The 15,264-nt window shown below is 54.2% G+C and overlaps 2 protein-coding genes across 12 annotated transcripts in view; both read left to right on the forward strand.

The window, feature by feature from the left end:
- SGIP1 (SH3GL interacting endocytic adaptor 1) overlaps positions 1 to 12,410 on the forward strand; it is a 32,122-nt gene extending 19,712 nt beyond the window's left edge. For 5 of the 10 annotated variants that reach the window (XM_015870824.3, XM_032446223.2, XM_085512405.1 and 2 more), the window contains 10 exons: positions 751 to 872; positions 1,309 to 1,435; positions 3,884 to 3,943; positions 7,071 to 7,182; positions 7,321 to 7,476; positions 7,858 to 7,990; positions 8,266 to 8,468; positions 8,724 to 8,788; positions 9,056 to 9,220; positions 9,376 to 12,410. In XM_015870824.3, coding sequence (XP_015726310.2) covers positions 751 to 872; positions 1,309 to 1,435; positions 3,884 to 3,943; positions 7,071 to 7,182; positions 7,321 to 7,476; positions 7,858 to 7,990; positions 8,266 to 8,468; positions 8,724 to 8,788; positions 9,056 to 9,220; positions 9,376 to 9,398 — 1,166 coding nt within the window. In that variant the 3' untranslated portion in view covers positions 9,399 to 12,410. The remainder of the gene's footprint in view (positions 1 to 750; positions 873 to 1,308; positions 1,436 to 3,883; positions 3,944 to 7,070; positions 7,183 to 7,320; positions 7,477 to 7,857; positions 7,991 to 8,265; positions 8,469 to 8,723; positions 8,789 to 9,055; positions 9,221 to 9,375) is intronic. The other 5 variants (XM_085512407.1, XM_085512406.1, XM_085512410.1 and 2 more) reach the window with 3 other exon arrangements.
- Positions 12,411 to 12,832: 422 nt separating this feature from the next.
- On the forward strand, positions 12,833 to 15,262 carry DYNLT5 (dynein light chain Tctex-type family member 5). Of its 2 annotated transcripts, XM_085512417.1 has the most exons (3): positions 12,840 to 13,028; positions 13,092 to 13,217; positions 14,110 to 15,262. In XM_085512417.1, exons 1-3 carry the CDS (start codon positions 12,933 to 12,935, stop codon positions 14,311 to 14,313), a joined length of 426 nt encoding a protein of 141 aa, XP_085368543.1. In that variant the 5' UTR covers positions 12,840 to 12,932; the 3' UTR covers positions 14,314 to 15,262. The 2 variants fall into 2 exon arrangements, with proteins under 2 accessions (XP_015726274.1, XP_085368543.1); XM_015870788.3 differs by having other exon boundaries at positions 12,833 to 13,217.
- Positions 15,263 to 15,264: the final 2 nt, after the last annotated feature.

Here is a 15,264-nt window from a genome sequence, read left to right on the forward strand (position 1 = left end):
CATCTAACTTACCCTGGGAGGAAGTCTATCCATGGAACAAAGAGATCTGCTGGGTTTCCTCTTAAGCGACTGTTATAATATCTGTTTGGAGGTGAATAAGTCAGCGTTCCCAGCACGGCCACAGCTGCCGGTGACCACACGAGCTGTGAAAGCATCACCATCTTCTTCATGGAAGCTCTCTCAGAGTGCTGGCAGTGCTCCCAGTAGATCTGATAACGTTGCTTTTCTACCCTTCCCATCCCTGTTCTTCACTGGGACAAAGCCACGTCCCTGCCCGGCCTCCCCTCTTCCTGTGGCTGGGACTGATCCCACAATGGTGCTGTGCACTGCCCTGGGATCTGCAGAAGCCCAATGAGAGCTGTGCCAAGACAAGTGGAGGCGCAATGTGGTTTTGTGGGACTCTGAGGAAGAAGAACCCAAACCTCTTTTCTTGCTGACATGAACTGTCATGATGGAGGGGAAGAAGTACCCTTTCCCTGCAGCTCATGGCACAACAAAAGCTGTTGCAGGTGGAGATTTCATTCCCGGTGAATCACTTTCTCCTGCTTGGGTAAATCTGCCAGACTCTGGGTACTCGGGTGACCTCCAAGAGCACTGCAGCAATCGTGGTACTCTCTGCTGTGCCAAGCTGCTGCTCTGGAGCAGCCATCATGGGGGAACTGATGCGGGGACACCCTGTCCCCTCCCCACCAGCTCCTGGGAGCAGGATCTGTGTGCTGACGTGCTGCTGATTCCCCATCTCTGTTGCAGGCTCCTCATCCCCAGCTCGGCCCGGCACACCACTGGCTGCCTGCAGCACCCCACCACCCCCACCACCACGACCCCCATCGCGGCCCAAGCTGCCCCCTGGCAAGCCCTCCGTCGCAGACCTGGTAGGTGCAACATGCTTGTGTTTGCAGGGGCTGCTTGCAGGTTTTTCTTTTTTTCTTTGCTGTTTGTGCACAGAAACAAATCATGTGTGGGAGAATAGCACTGAGCTGCATCCTTGGGGGTGCAGGGGTCAGGTCAACCTGGGTTTAGCGGGTATAGAGAGGGTGGAATGTTGCTCCTGTACCAAAAGGGATATGGCAACCAGAATGAAGGATGGGCTGCTGGGATGTGAAGCAGCACAGGAAGTGGGGGCAGGAGCAGCAAGGCCATGCCTGCCTGATGCTGCTTACACTAATGCAACCCTCCCCACAGGGGTCCCATGTGGTCAGCAGGTGGGGTGCACCACAATTACATCTCCAGCAACAGCTTCTGCTTGTTTAATACAAATGCTCAGTGCGTATTTTCTTTAACCTTGTGTTATTTTATGTTTTTCTCCAGTCCAGGCCTTTTAGCCCTCCAATTCACTCATCCAGTCCTCCTCCGATAGCACCTTTAGCCCGTGCTGAAAGTACTTCTTCCATATCTTCCACCAATTCCCTGAGTGCAGCCACCACTCCCACAGTTGGTAAAAATCCTACAGCACTGCTTTTCTTTCACCTTTCCTTCCTCTAAACAGCCGTGAGAGCCCTCAGCCCTTTTTGGTTTGCTAGCTCGATCTTTGGGTTCATACTCATCCATCTTAACAGGTTTTCAGATGCAAAAAAGGATGGGGGCTGGGTGTGGAGGGTCATCAAGGTGATGTTGTCAGAGGGTTTCTCCAACACGTGTTTGGTGAAGGCAGAGCCTATCACCAAGTGTAAAACAACATGGAACACGCTTGTGGTCTGTAAGGTTGGTCAAAAGCAGCTTTTTGCTGGGGATGCTTATACCTGGGAGGGGAGGGAGGATGGAAGCCAGATGCTGGGATCTGGGAAGCAACGACTGTTTGATCTCTTTGAATGTCTGAAATATGCATTTCCCCTTAAAGTAGGAGTGGGAAATGGGGTCTCAACAAAGGCTCTTCAAACCCCTTTGCTTCGCACATTTTCAGTCATAACAAGGTGCTGCTTCTGGAGGAAATGTCCTCAGAAACACGTTTCTTGCTCAACCCATCAGGTGCCCACGTGGCATGGGGCACCCTGCTGATACTCCATGTCTGGCTGTCAGCTCCGAGGTCTGTGCTCTGGGGGTGCTGCCTTCCCCTGTGCCTCCTTCCCTGTCACCTTGCCTGCGCCCTCACTCCCTGCAGCTCCATTTCGACCAGGATCACACCCCGCTCCCTTTTCTTTCCGTGGCTTTTCCTGTTGGTTGTCCTGTTCTGATGATGTGCCGGTGCGCTCAGTGGGGATGTCCCATGGCATTGCTGTGCCACAGGCTGGCAGCAGCTGGGACCTTCTCGACAGGAGCAGGTCGGATGCTAGAGAAGATTGTTAGAGAAAGAAACATCTGAAAAAACCACGAATTTGTTTGTGTCTGTGTGTGCTTGGCAACAGTGTGAGGCATTCCATGGGAACTCCTAATATGAGGCCATTGGGAATGGCAGCACTGCCTCCCGCCCGCGTCTCCATCCCTCTGGGACTTCATGCTGGAGGTGTCTTGAATGTATCTATTCAGCCCCGTGTACTTATTCAGCGCATCATGGTACTGCAAACTCACACCCAGAGCAGCGGTATGGGGGGACAGAGGCTTTGGTGGAAGACACAGCTGGGTAAGGGGCTGGTGGAAGCCAGGAGGAGTTGCTCTGAAGTTTGGGCTGTGCTCATTGCCAGCAGCCCCTGCCCTTGTGTGGATTTCCCCCTGGGATGAGCATGAAGTATCTCCTCTAGGTGCTCACTTTTACATATACATTTTCCCCTTTCCTGTATAATTTCTTGACTGTAGCTTCTTCATGATGTTTTGCTCACTGGGCACATCCCAGCCCCGAGCCCCAGGTAGGGGCAGGCATCACCGTGATGCTCCCCCTGCCCCAAGGGCTGCAGCCCCTGGTCAGAGCAGGCAGTGCTCTCAGTGTATGATCTGATGGCGCCTGGGGATGCCTGCTTCCACCATGATGCTCCCAGAGCAGCAACGTCCATCAGAGCTCATCCGAGGGTGCTGGGAGCGGTGGTTTTATTGCGTGTCCCTCATGCTGTGCTGGTGTGCTTCCATCCTGGTTGCATGTGCGGTCACTTACTACAAAGAAAGAAGCCGTTGTGTTTGTGCCAGCGAGCGTGCAATTATTTTTCTCGTTAAAATTCTTCTCCTTGTGTTTTTGTTGATAGATTGCACGGCTTGATTTCACTTGGGGTTTGTTTTCTCGTTGTTTTTCTTTCTTACTGTCTTTTTGCGTTTCTCCCGTTCACGTGGTCAGAAGAGGCTGCCCTGTGACAAAGTGCCCATGTCTGCACTTTGGGCCTGAAAAGTGGCCTGAAAGTGGCCCTGGTGACAAAAAGCACTGAGGGGTCACACGCCACCACCTCACGCACTCCAAAGGAAAGGGTTCGTTCAGCAGCTCTGATGCCGTTCTCCCCCAAGCCCATCACTTCAGCAGCACTGGTTTCAGGTGCTGCTTCTTCTCCAGCAGTTTTGGGGTGGTGTGAGTGCAGCTGGCTGGTAGCAGTTCCAGTCGGGCAATTGCTGCCCCATGTGTGTGTGTCTACCTGGAGTTGTGTGCCCTGAGATTCATGTTGCTGTGCTGCAGTCTGGCCACACACGCTACTTTGGTCGTGCCCATCATGATGTCCCCATGGGATGCAGTGCTGGCACGGTCTGAGGCACCTGATGCTCTCCTACCGTAGGCAACAGAAGAAAATCCAAAGAAATCCTTTCCAAGTGGGCAGAGATTCCCTTCCATTGGGCTTCCATAGCTTTGCTTCCTGCTTTGTTCTCCAAGCCAACCTTGAGTTTCAGAGCCCGCTCCCGCCCCGCACGCTCTTGGCTTGCTGCGCTCCCCGCCCCATAGCGAGATGGATGTCCTGCTCTGTGACTCACTCTGTGTCCTTCTCTCTCCCTCTCCTGAACCTTCCCCATCCCGCTTCACCTCCCGGCCATACAGAGAATGAACAGCCTTCCCTCGTTTGGTTTGACAGAGGAAAGTTTTATTTGACTTTCGAAGGTAAGTAGTGCGCAGGCTCAGCTGCCGCTCGCTCCCCGCTCACTCGCTGCCCCGGGCTCCCCCAGTGCTGCGGCCCAATGCTGTGCCAGGTGCTATGGCTGCTTTGGTTGGGTTGATGCCATTCGTCAATGAGCTGTTTCCCTGTTGGTTTACTTTAAAAAAGAAAAAATAAAAATAAAAAAAATAAAAGGAACTATCTCAGTCCCTGGGCTGAATGCCATGGAACTGCTCCAAAAGCACCAGTGCTGCCAGGAATAGGACCTTCACTCCAGCCTTGTGGCACCCCTGGGAAACCGCAGGCATTGCACACGCTGAGACCCAGCCAGGTAAAGCCATCCCCTACAGTTCTCCTGCTTGCTGCCTGCAGGGCAGGGCTTCGGCAGGCAAGTCCTGAGCAAAACCAGATGCTTAGAAACACTCAGAAATCTTTTATTTATTTATTTACTTATTTTGGTCCATTGAATTGATTCTGTCACCTTTGAGCTTTCTTGCCCCACCACCCAGCACAAGGGAATGAGCATCCTGCAGCTGACGTAGCTACATGGCTCCGGGATCTCTGTGGCTCTTGCATCCCCATGGGTCCTGGTCCCACGACAGGGTGTGCAGAGCCTTGAGCAAAGTGCTTTTGGTGAGGGCACTGCCACAGCAGCATTGGGAAGGGGTCAGTGCTGGTGAGGGGCGGTGCTTCTTCTCCTCTTCCATCGGGGCAGCTGCTGGCCCCTTCCTCCCAGTGCTCATTTAAGTCTTGCTTTTTCCTGGAGCTGGGTTCCTGTCCTCCCTCCTCCTCCTCACTGGATTGGGCCTACAGCCCTGCGCAGACCCGGGGGGATTTGTATGCTTTGGTCTTGTAATGGTTATCGGATCTTTTTTGCTGCTGGATCTGAAGTTTTGGGGGTCACCGTGGCAGCGCTTCTGGTCAGGGTTCCTTTTGTTGCTGTTGTTTCTTTTTGGCTCTGGGCAGAGTATTTGCGTGCCGTGGGGTAATTTGTCTGCGCTGGTGATGCTTGGACCGTGCTCAGCCGGCTTCGCTCCTTCCCTTCTATTCTGCGCCACCATTCAGGCAACAGTGAGGCAAACCACCCCTGTGTGTGCCATCGCTGTGATGGGAAACCTGCCCCACTCCCAGTGGATAACAGCAAGTGAACCCAGTGGGCTCCGAAGCCCTGCCGGGTGGATGCTGATCTCCTGCATTGTCACTTTCCTTGGCCAAAATGAAATGCATCTGAAAGTGACTCCAGAAGCAGGAGCTAAAAGTGGATTGGTCCCATAGCATGTACTTAAACCAGTCTTCCTTCTCCAAATGGAGCACTCAGGTGCTGGGACAGGCAGCCCAGGGAGCGGTGGAGCCTTTTCCAACCTTGATCCTATGATTCTATATCAAAGCTTGTTGTGGAAGAAAGCTGATTTCTCTCTGTGTTTGTTAGAACATTGCAGGGGTTTGCAGGGAGAAGTTGGTGGTGAGAGCTGTGGGTGCCGGTTGCGTCCAAAGGATTTTTGTCCTTCCTCTGTGCTGGGGCCGGGAGTGAGCATGTTCAGCACTAAGCCAGGTTGATGGGGTTAGTGATGGCAGCAGGAAACCTTTGGGGGAACCCAGCACTGTACGGGTGATTCTGCAGCAGATCTTGCTGCATCGGGTCTTGGGGTGCACTCTGTGCTGCTGGCACAGCAACGCCATCTGGGCTCAGCCCATGCATCCTCCCAGGGCTCTTCAGGTGTCTGGACAAGAGATGTGTGGCTGTGTTCATTGTTAATGCCCTGCTGGGCATTAGGGCTCCTAAAGGAAAATCCCAGCCCTGGGAAGGCTCTTCCATGCTGCTGGGGGAGAGCAGCTGTGTTTTCACACATTGACGCTCTGCTGTTACGAGCATCTCAGAACTCAAGGTGTAGTTTATTGACACTGATGCTTTTCCCGTGAGACCACCCAAATCCCAACGTCCCACACCCACATCCCACTGCAGGAAAGCTGCAATGCCACAAGGCTGAGCCAGCAGCCAGGACCACAGCCAGCAAACACGGGCACCGGCGGCAGGACGGCGGTGGGGAGATGGGTTTGCTGGGAGGGCAGCACGAGCTGGCAGCAGCCTGCTGCATGGCATTGCTCACTGCTACCTTCCCGTGCAGCAGCTCGGGCTGCCAGCTTGCATGCGCTTGCATGCTGGAAGCAAAATCATCCTGAACAGTGCATTTCACCCTTTGCCATCACTTGTTATGTATGTTCTGAGCAAAATAACCCTAGCATTGAGCTTGATGTACAAGATTGCAAAACGGTGCATTGTGGAAAAATGGATCTGGGCATGTTGGAGCCTGTGGGGCATTGTTTTGCAGGCAGCACCTCTCGTGGCCACCTCCTGGGGACATCTCCTGGTCCCCAGAGGCTCAGAGCCCACGGTACCTGCACTGGGCATGTTGCACCTCGGGTAGAGCTTGCCTGGGGCTGATGGTGAGGCACCAGCGAGCACACTACATGCTAGTTGCTCTCAATTGCTCTGCCCTCAGTGCTGGGGGGTTTCCAGCATGCCCCAGGGTTTCAGGCTGCCCCTTGCACTGCTGCTGTCTTCCTCTTGCTGCAGTACACCATGGCAAGGCTGCAAGCAGTCATGCATCTGGCCAGATTGCTGCTGCTTCACAGCCTGAACCATGACATAATGCAGGCCTTGGCGGATTTGCAGCCCTCGGAGCCACCCGTGAGCTGTGCAGGGAAGCAGCAGCATTATATGTAGATGTGTGCATGGAGAGCCTGTGGGCTGGGCTTGTGCAGCCCCTTTGAATCGGTGTTGAGCTGCAGGGTGAGGACACGAGCATCCTGCTCAGTTCAGAGGGGACACCAAACTGCCTGGCCCCTCTGCTGGGGGCTGGAAGCTTAAATCTGCACAAACCATCCCCATGCAGGGATTGGTGCCCCGTGCTCATGGCAAGGCACCTTTGCTCTTTTCCTTACTTGTCTTTTAAGGGGAAAATAATCACTTCAAAATGGTTTTCAAGCCTGATCCAAAGCCTTGGGGACCTCTTCTTTTCACTCTTTGCCCACAAAGCCACATACTGGGCTGGGGCTCTAGCAGGGAACACCCCGGGGTGGGTGCAGGGTCCCATCCTGCAGCTGACTAGCAAAGGCTCTGCTCTGTTGTAGGGTCATCACGGGGCCCCAGCCCGCTCACCATGGGGGCACAGGACACCCTGCCCGTCGCTGCTGCCTTCACCGAGACGGTCAATGCATACTTCAAGGGAGCCGACCCCAGCAAGTAGGTGCTGGCCGTGGGGTCTGGGCACGGGTGTGGGGGTCTGGGGTGGGAAGAGGGGGGCTGTCACCACTGTCCACCCTGTGCTGCATTTTGAGCCCTCCATTTCCTCCCCCTGGGTCTCTGTGCTCGGTGCTGCAGGTGCATCGTGAAGATCACGGGGGAGATGGTGCTGTCCTTCCCGGCAGGCATTACCCGACACTTTGCCAACAACCCCACTCCGGCGGTGCTCACCTTCCGTGTGCTGAACTACAACCGGCTGGAGCACGTCCTGCCAAACCCACAGCTCCTCTGCTGGTGAGCCCCTATTCACATCCATGCTGCCAGCTTGGGCCAGGCAGCTCTCGGTGCTGCTTTGCTGCAGGAGTGGCTTAGGGAAAGGGTTAATACCCCCCCTCCTCCTGTTAATTTGGTTTTGGATGAGAGGTGAAGTCCTCACGCTGTGCCAGGGGAGGGGTAGGTGGGGTTCTAGGAGAAATCTCTTCCCCAAAGAGCGCTCAGCACTGCACAGCTGCACAGGGGTGGGGGGTCACATCCATGGGGGTGTTCAGAGCCATGGGGACGTGGCACTGAGGGACATGGCAGTGGGCAGGGGGGGGTGGGCTGGGGGTGGGTTAAGGATCTCAGAGGTCTGTTCCAACTCGAGTGATCTTGTGGTTCTACGTTAACTGCCGGCAGTGACAGCACGCAGAGTGACACCAGCACAAAGGAGTTCTGGGTCAACATGCCAAACCTGATGACGCACCTCAAGAAGGTATCGGAGCAGAAACCACAAGCAACATATTACAATGTGGATATGCTCAAGTACCAGGTATGGTGTTTTGACAGGTTGAATTCTGCCAAAAACATGTGCAGTGCTGTAGGAGATATGATGTGTAAGAGGTGGGGTTTCCATAGTGCAGGGGAGGGGGGTTGTGCTGTGCTGAGGCTCTTGGTACGGCACTCAACTGGGGGCCCAGAACAAACTTACTATGTGGATGTGAGGCGTTGTCTCCTCTAAAACACATTGCAATGACTGAGTCTGTAAAATGGGATTTCTCCCTTCACCCCTACAGGAACTGAATGTTTTTTCTGTCATTTTGGAAGGTATCTGCCCAGGGTATTCAGTCTACTCCATTAAACCTTGCAGTGAGCTGGCGGTGTGAACCTGCAAGCACTGACCTGCGCATCGACTACAAATACAATACAGAGGCAATGACCACACCGGTAGCTCTAAACAACGTCCAGTTCCTCGTCCCTGTGGATGGAGGAGTAACCAAGCTGCAGGCTGTGCTCCCACCCGCTGTCTGGTAGGGATCACTGACAGATCACGTTCTTGCTGTGTGCTGAACCCAGCACCCAACCCAGCCCTGGCTCTTACACCAGACGGGGGTGGGCAGCCCAACTCTACAACCCCAAGTGATGTTTTCTCACTTGGGTCCAGCCCAAAACCACTGAGGTTCTGGAGCGTGGGCTGCCCTGAGCACGTGGCTCTTGGCAACGTTTGGATGGGGTCCGAGTAGCCTCTGCTTCCTACAGAAATGCTCTTCCTGGTGTGTTTGCAGGAACGCGGAGCAGCAGAGGATATTGTGGAAGATCCCTGATATCTCTCAGAAGTCAGAAAATGGAGGTAATCCTGCAAATACGCGTGCCTGGGGCAGCGGGGACTCTGAACAGGAGTCTTGTTCCTCTTGTCTGCACACAAGCTGGGGGTGCTTGCAGGGGGAGGATGCTATTTGGAACTGGGAGCAAAGAGCCTGGAAAAAGCAGGGCATCAACCGGGACTGCTTTGCCAACCAGAGCTGGGCTGCAGAAGGGTGTAAACAAAGACACTGGGTGGAAGTGGTGGGGGTGGGCGCAGCATCGGCTCTAACTGATGGTGGGGGCTCTCCTGCAGGCGTGGGCTCGCTGTTGGCCCGCTTTCAGCTGGCCGAGGGTCCCAGCTCCCCGGCCCCTCTGGCTGTGCAGTTCACCAGCGAGGGCAGCACGCTCTCCAGCTGCGACATTGAGCTCGTCGGCGCCGGCTACCGCTTCTCGCTCATCAAGAAGAGGTTTGCAGCAGGTAGGTGCCGACCCCTCCCGAAATGCCCCCAGTGGGGGCTGCTTTCCATTCGTGGGATCCGGGGGTCTCCGGAGACAGCTCTGGCTCTGTGGGTTCTACATGGGGATGGAGGCGGTGGGTGGAGGAGGCTGGCTGATGTCTGGTCCCGTTTCCAGGTAAATACTTGGCTGATAACTGAAGGGAACACATGGAAAATAGCGTGGCAAATAAGCCAGGACTACAGTTGAGTGGAACGGGTTTTAATTCCAGCTTAAAACGAACTAAATCCTGCACTTGGGACATTTCTGTTGGAAGTGTCGACGACTTTCAGCTTTTTTTTCCCCTCAGAAAACACCGTCTTGACCAGTCCTGCAGTATTTACTTCTAGATGTAACATTGTTAATGGTTTTAAAATGTAATTATTGTATTTGTAAATGGTACTCATTCCAGTAAGGCCGTATTTTGGAAGTTAGACACTTGAGTTTTAGCCTTTTACCATTCATGAAATGGATGTAATTCAAACCGTGGTATATAAATCTAATAGTAGTACTGTTGAATGGCACAACGCTTACAGAGGTAGATTACATTTTGTCAATATATACAATTCAAATACGGTGCGGAAAGCCGTGCTGGGGGGGTGGGTTCCTCACCAAGGGAGCTCCTTTACTCCCCTCCCACCCACAGTGTGTCTCATGGTGGTGAATAAATCTCTCCATCCTCAGGCTGCTTGAAGTGCAGAGCAGTATTTGTGTGCAGGTGGAGCTCCCAGCTCTGCCCCGCAGTGGCACTGTGGCTGTTGGGGATGCGTTCCCATTGCAGGCTCTGGGTTTTTGGTTGCATTTCCACCATCCTTTGCTCGCTTCTTCTATTCATTTCCTCTGCTTTCTGAAGGCCCCACGGGTTTAGGAAGTGCTGTAAAGGTGTGCAGCGCCGTGCTTTTCCTTTTTACTCATTAGGCAGGGAAAGGTGATATCTCTATACCCAACTATTGAGAGGTGAAGGCAGCCCAACCTGACCCTGCTCAAAGCACTGGCACTGGGAGCAGCGGCCTCATGAAGATGGGGAAACCTTCAAGAGCTGTGCAGAAGGTGCAGAGCTCATTTCAGTGGGGGGAAAAGGAGATGGCAACCCGTGCCCATCCTAAGGGAAAATGGGAATGTCTGGAGCTGTTTCAGCTCTGGGATGGCTCCTGGTTTGGGGTGTGCATTGCAGGATGGGAGCTCTGTGTGCCTGTTTGTACAGAGTGTGAGTGCAGGAGGAAAGCAGGACTGGGTTACCCAAATCCACACAGCTTTGCAGATGTGAAAGCAAAGCTGCCAGCAGTCCTGGCTGGAGCTCTGTGCCCTGCTCAGTTGTTTGCTCCCCTCCAAGATGGAAATGTGTACGAGAGCTGTGACCCACCCCTTCCTGACATAGGGCACAATCTGCACCACCAGCTCATGCTGTGTACAATTGTTATAAACTCATGCTTCCAGAGGGCATCAATGCCATAGTCCCAAAAATAGGGATTTTATAGTGTAAATATGACCAGAACATAGATACTTTACTTTATATTTCATTTGAAAGATGAGGTGTTTACATTAGCATTGGGATTTTAAATGCTTTTTAAGGAAAAAAGATGGAAACCAAATAACCCAAAGCTCCCGAGCTCAGCCCAGCTCCCCTCCTGCCGGTGCCGCTCACTGCTGGGACCCGAACTGGTGCTGTGGGTCAGGTCCTTCGCATGGTGGTGCTGCCAATGCCCTACATGGGGTTTGGGTTCATTCCTCGCTGTTGCTTCTCCACTGAATGCTGCTCTCTGGTTCTGCTGCGGGGCTGCTGTGCACTCATCCCTTAGCTCTGCTGCTTTACAAACCATTCTGAAGCATACCATGACCAAAATACCATGATGGCATTCGAGGAGACACCCAGGGTGAGGGATGGGGCTCTGAGACCCTGCGGGGCTGTGGGTGTCACTGTTCACTGCGGGGAGCGAGACCAGATGGAGACCAGATGGCCTTTGAGGGTCCCTTCCAGCTCAGTGATTCTATCTTTCTATGGACACCACTGCATTGTACCTGGCCTACAAGAAATGACTGTCTTAAAGACTTCATTTCATCACCGCAATTATTCTTTCCTTCTTTCCTTTCACAAACTGAGGAGGAAGGCGATCCTTGTAGGGCTGAGGACTCCTCTGGCTGCAGTTCTCATCCCTATTTCACTGCACAGAGAGACAAAGCCCTGTAGGAGCAGCTGGGCTCTGGCAGCTTTAGCAGGCGCTTGGACTGCCTTATTGCTCTGTTAGACTTCTCTCTGTTGACATGCAGGAAGTCACTGTGGAAATGCCATGCTGGAATTTTGTCCATAACCCACATAGGCAGATCCGAAACCCACCCACCCCTTCCTCCCAGCTCCAGCTCCACCCAGAGCGCTCTGTGGCTGATGAAGATGCTCAGGTGCTTTGGTAGCGTGCATGCATCCAAATAGGAGCAGTGGTTTGGGATGGGAACGGCATCAGGGCAGAGGGGGGTGTGGGGCTGCTGAGCTCAGAGGGACCCCCAGCCGCCAATCGGGATCCCCAGGGCACAGCCCGACAGAAGCTCTATCGTGATACGAAATCCCTTGTGTACAAAATGTTTATAAATATTTGTGGATGAAGATACACAGGTCTATTTTTAAGATTTAAGTTCAATAAGTTAATGAACGGCTGGCCTTTTTTTGCCTCGACGTGCAATGGGATCTGTTATACCCTTAGTCTCCGATGGCCGAGGTACCGCTTCAGTCTGTAACAAAGACTTTGCTGCTCCCCCAATGTCCTCAGAGAAAAGCTATGAGAGCCGTCCAGGTTTGGTGCCCACAGACCACGGCAGCAAAGCTTTGTATTTGACCACTGGTAATATGAATGTGTTGTATTGACTTGTGGAAGATAATCATGAGACAACATATTTTAACTGTTACTTGCCTTATAGATTAGGATCCGGAGACGTGGATATCATTTTTGTACATAATGTTTTTTATAAATGTTTTTCCTCCATCCTCCCCGTCATCCATTCCACCAGATCTCAAATATGCAATTATTTACCACGCATAATATTGCAACAAATAAACCCCCGCCTCAGAACAAAATTTATTAACCCTATACATGAGAGCCACACAAAACACCCCCTTCGGTTGCAATTTAAATGTGATTTTATTTTTCCCCGTTGGAAATAAACAGGACCCAGAAAACACAGCTTTATCTGTGTGTGTATTGCTGTCATGGGCAGGGGAATCCCGAGGGGGTGGGGGATGGGATGGGGGATCACAGGCTGACAGGTCTCTGTGTCCCAGATAGCATCAGATAGCATCAGGGATGGGGCTGCGATTGGGGTCGGCACATAGAGAGATGTGGGGAGCTGCGTGGAACACGGGGACATCGAATCGTTAAGGTTGGGAAAGAGCACGGAGATCGTCGATTCAAGAGACCCATGTGTCGTCTAATGGGCAATGGGGGCATGCAGTGCTTGTGGGAACACATAGGGACAATACAGGCTGTGGGTACACGCGAGGGCCACGGCTGTAAACACATGCGAGGGCTGGGAAGACCCTTGTAGGCAACGAGGATCCACCAGCGCCCCGTGCGGAACACGAAGATCCGACCGACGTGGCTGCAGGGACTGACGGGGACCCGCGGGGGGAGGCGGAGGGTCGGGCTGCGGCTGCCGCCGGTCTCTGGGCGGCGCTGCCCCCCGCGTCCCCTCCGCGTCCTGCCGGGATGCGGCGCGGTGCGGGCGGATCTCCGCTCTGCTCCCGTCGGCCCAGCGCCTCCCGGGCCGAGCAGCGCGGCGGGGCCGGCAGCCATCCCGCTGCGGGGAGGGGACGGCGGGGCGGGGAGGGCGCGGGAGGCGTCGCGGCTCACTGCCCCCTCCCTCCAGGTCCCCCCAAGCGGTTCCCGGTGGCGGCGGTGGACGCCATCCTGCAGGCCGTGCTGGAGGGCTGCCTGCGGGAGCAGCGCTACGAGCCGGGGCTGTGCCGGGAGATGGCCGCGACCGTCAGCGAGGTGCGCCGAGCCGTGGGGCTGTGGTCCTGCTGGGAGGCCGGGGTCCCCCGGGCACGGCTGGGCGGCGTTTGGCTGCTGGTGTTGGTGGAGAGGGGCAGGAGGTCACCGCTTAGCGGCACGGTGCCACGCGTGGGAGCTCCGTGTGGGATGAAGGCGCTGCTGCCCCTGCACTGTGCCTGGGTTCGAAGGATGTCAGGGAAGTTCTTCACCCTGAGGCACTGAGGTCCCAGCGCTGCCCAGAGCTGCGGGTGCCCCATCCATGACCATGGGTGGGCCCTGGGCAGCTGGAGCTGGGGGACTCACCCAGCCCACACGTGAGGCTTTGCGGCCCCTTCCAGCCCAGCCGTGCTGGGATTCTGTTGTTCTGTGCTGCTGCCCTGAGCCTTCAGCCTTACAGCTGGTTTGGCCCTGGAGCTCAGCAGCACAGGGCAAGAAGAAATGCCTGTCAGTGTGAGTGCCCACAGCGAAGTGATCTCATCAAGAGCATGGTGCCCACCTGCAGTGTCTCCTTGCATAATGCCTGCGCTTGTGTTCTTGTTGTGAAGCAGAGAGCTGTGCCAGCTCTTAGCAATGGAAGTGTTGGTTCTCATGCACTCACTGCTTTGTAGTGAGCCCAGAGAGGTGGCGGTGCCCCAGCCCTGCAGACACCCAAGGACAGGGATTATGCTCTGAGCACCTGGTGGAACTGAGGATTTCCCTGCTCATGGCAGGGAGTGGGACCAAATGGCCTGTAAGGGTCCCTTCCAAGTCAAACACTTCTATGATTGTCGTCAGGACTGTCACAACTGCTGAGCAGTGCCGTGCTGGCACTTCCCATCCCAGCACACCCTGATGCTGAGCACGCCCCGTGCAGAGCTCACCGGGTGAGTCTCAGCTCACCTCTCTCCTGCAGGTGATCAAAGCTCGGGTGAAGGAGCTGGTGCTGCCGAGGTACAAGATCGTTGTGGTGACACACATTGGGCAGCTGAACGGGCAGGGCATGCAGATCGGCAGCAGGTGCCTGTGGGATCCTGCCACCGATACCTTTTCATCCTATGTCTTCAAAAACTCCTCGCTGTTCGCTCTTGCAATTGTCTACGCTGTCTATTTCGAATAGCAAAGTCGCTGCTTCTAGCAGCAGGAGAGCTGGATTTCAGTCCAGGTGCTCCTGATGCTGAGAGCAGCAGTGAAGGACCAAGGCAACATTCACCTGCTTAGAAGCGTGGCTCCCCAGAGCCATCACTGCGTTCTGCAGGGCTTTCCCTGGTTAGTGATTCTATGTAGGATGCCATTTTGCACCTTTAGCTTCTTTCAGCACCAGGTGTCCGTCTCACACTTTGTCTCCTTGAATTTCCTGTGAGCGTGTGATCCTTCAAGTAACCACGGGGTGATCTTTTATAATGCAAAACAAATGCATTTGGAGCCAACACACACGATGATGGGGCAGCTCAGCCCCGGCCCCGTGCAACCACTGCCCTGCTCACACAGGGTCCCATCGTGTGGCCATGCATGAGATGGCTGAACTGTCCCATCATTTTCCAGATCGAGCAGTAAATGGATCTTACATGGATCATGTTTGGAGTATCTCCATCCCACACGTCTGGCCCCTTTTATGCCCTGTCCACTGGGCAGAACATCGGGTACATGGGAAATAAATCATGACTCCTCCTGCATGTTTTGAGGGTGGCCGGGGCTCACTGTGCTGCCTGCTGCAGCGCTCCCATGCTGAGCTGCCCTGCAGAGCACCGTGTGCTCAGTGCTGTTCTCACTGCAGTACCTGAAGCTGCTGGTTGTTACCCCCATCTCAAGGTGATACCCAGCCCCAAAAGCTGCTCTTGGATGTTTTGTAGCTTGCTGTGTTACGGCTCCTTATGTGCAAAGACAGCAGTTAGATGGGAGGAGATGGTTTGTGTTTGCTTCAAAAATTTCAGTGCTAAAACACTGTAATACTTTGTAGAACCCCAACAAACCCACCTGAGCTGTCACTGCAGCTCCTAACGCTCAGCCTTTGCCCCTCCGCGTACTCGAAAGAATAAAGGTGCAGCTAAAGAACACAGCTGACAGAACC

This window comes from Coturnix japonica, chromosome 11, assembly GCF_054131305.1.
Source record: "Coturnix japonica strain WE chromosome 11, WE-NBRP24, whole genome shotgun sequence".
Classification (NCBI taxonomy): Eukaryota; Metazoa; Chordata; class Aves; order Galliformes; family Phasianidae; genus Coturnix; species Coturnix japonica.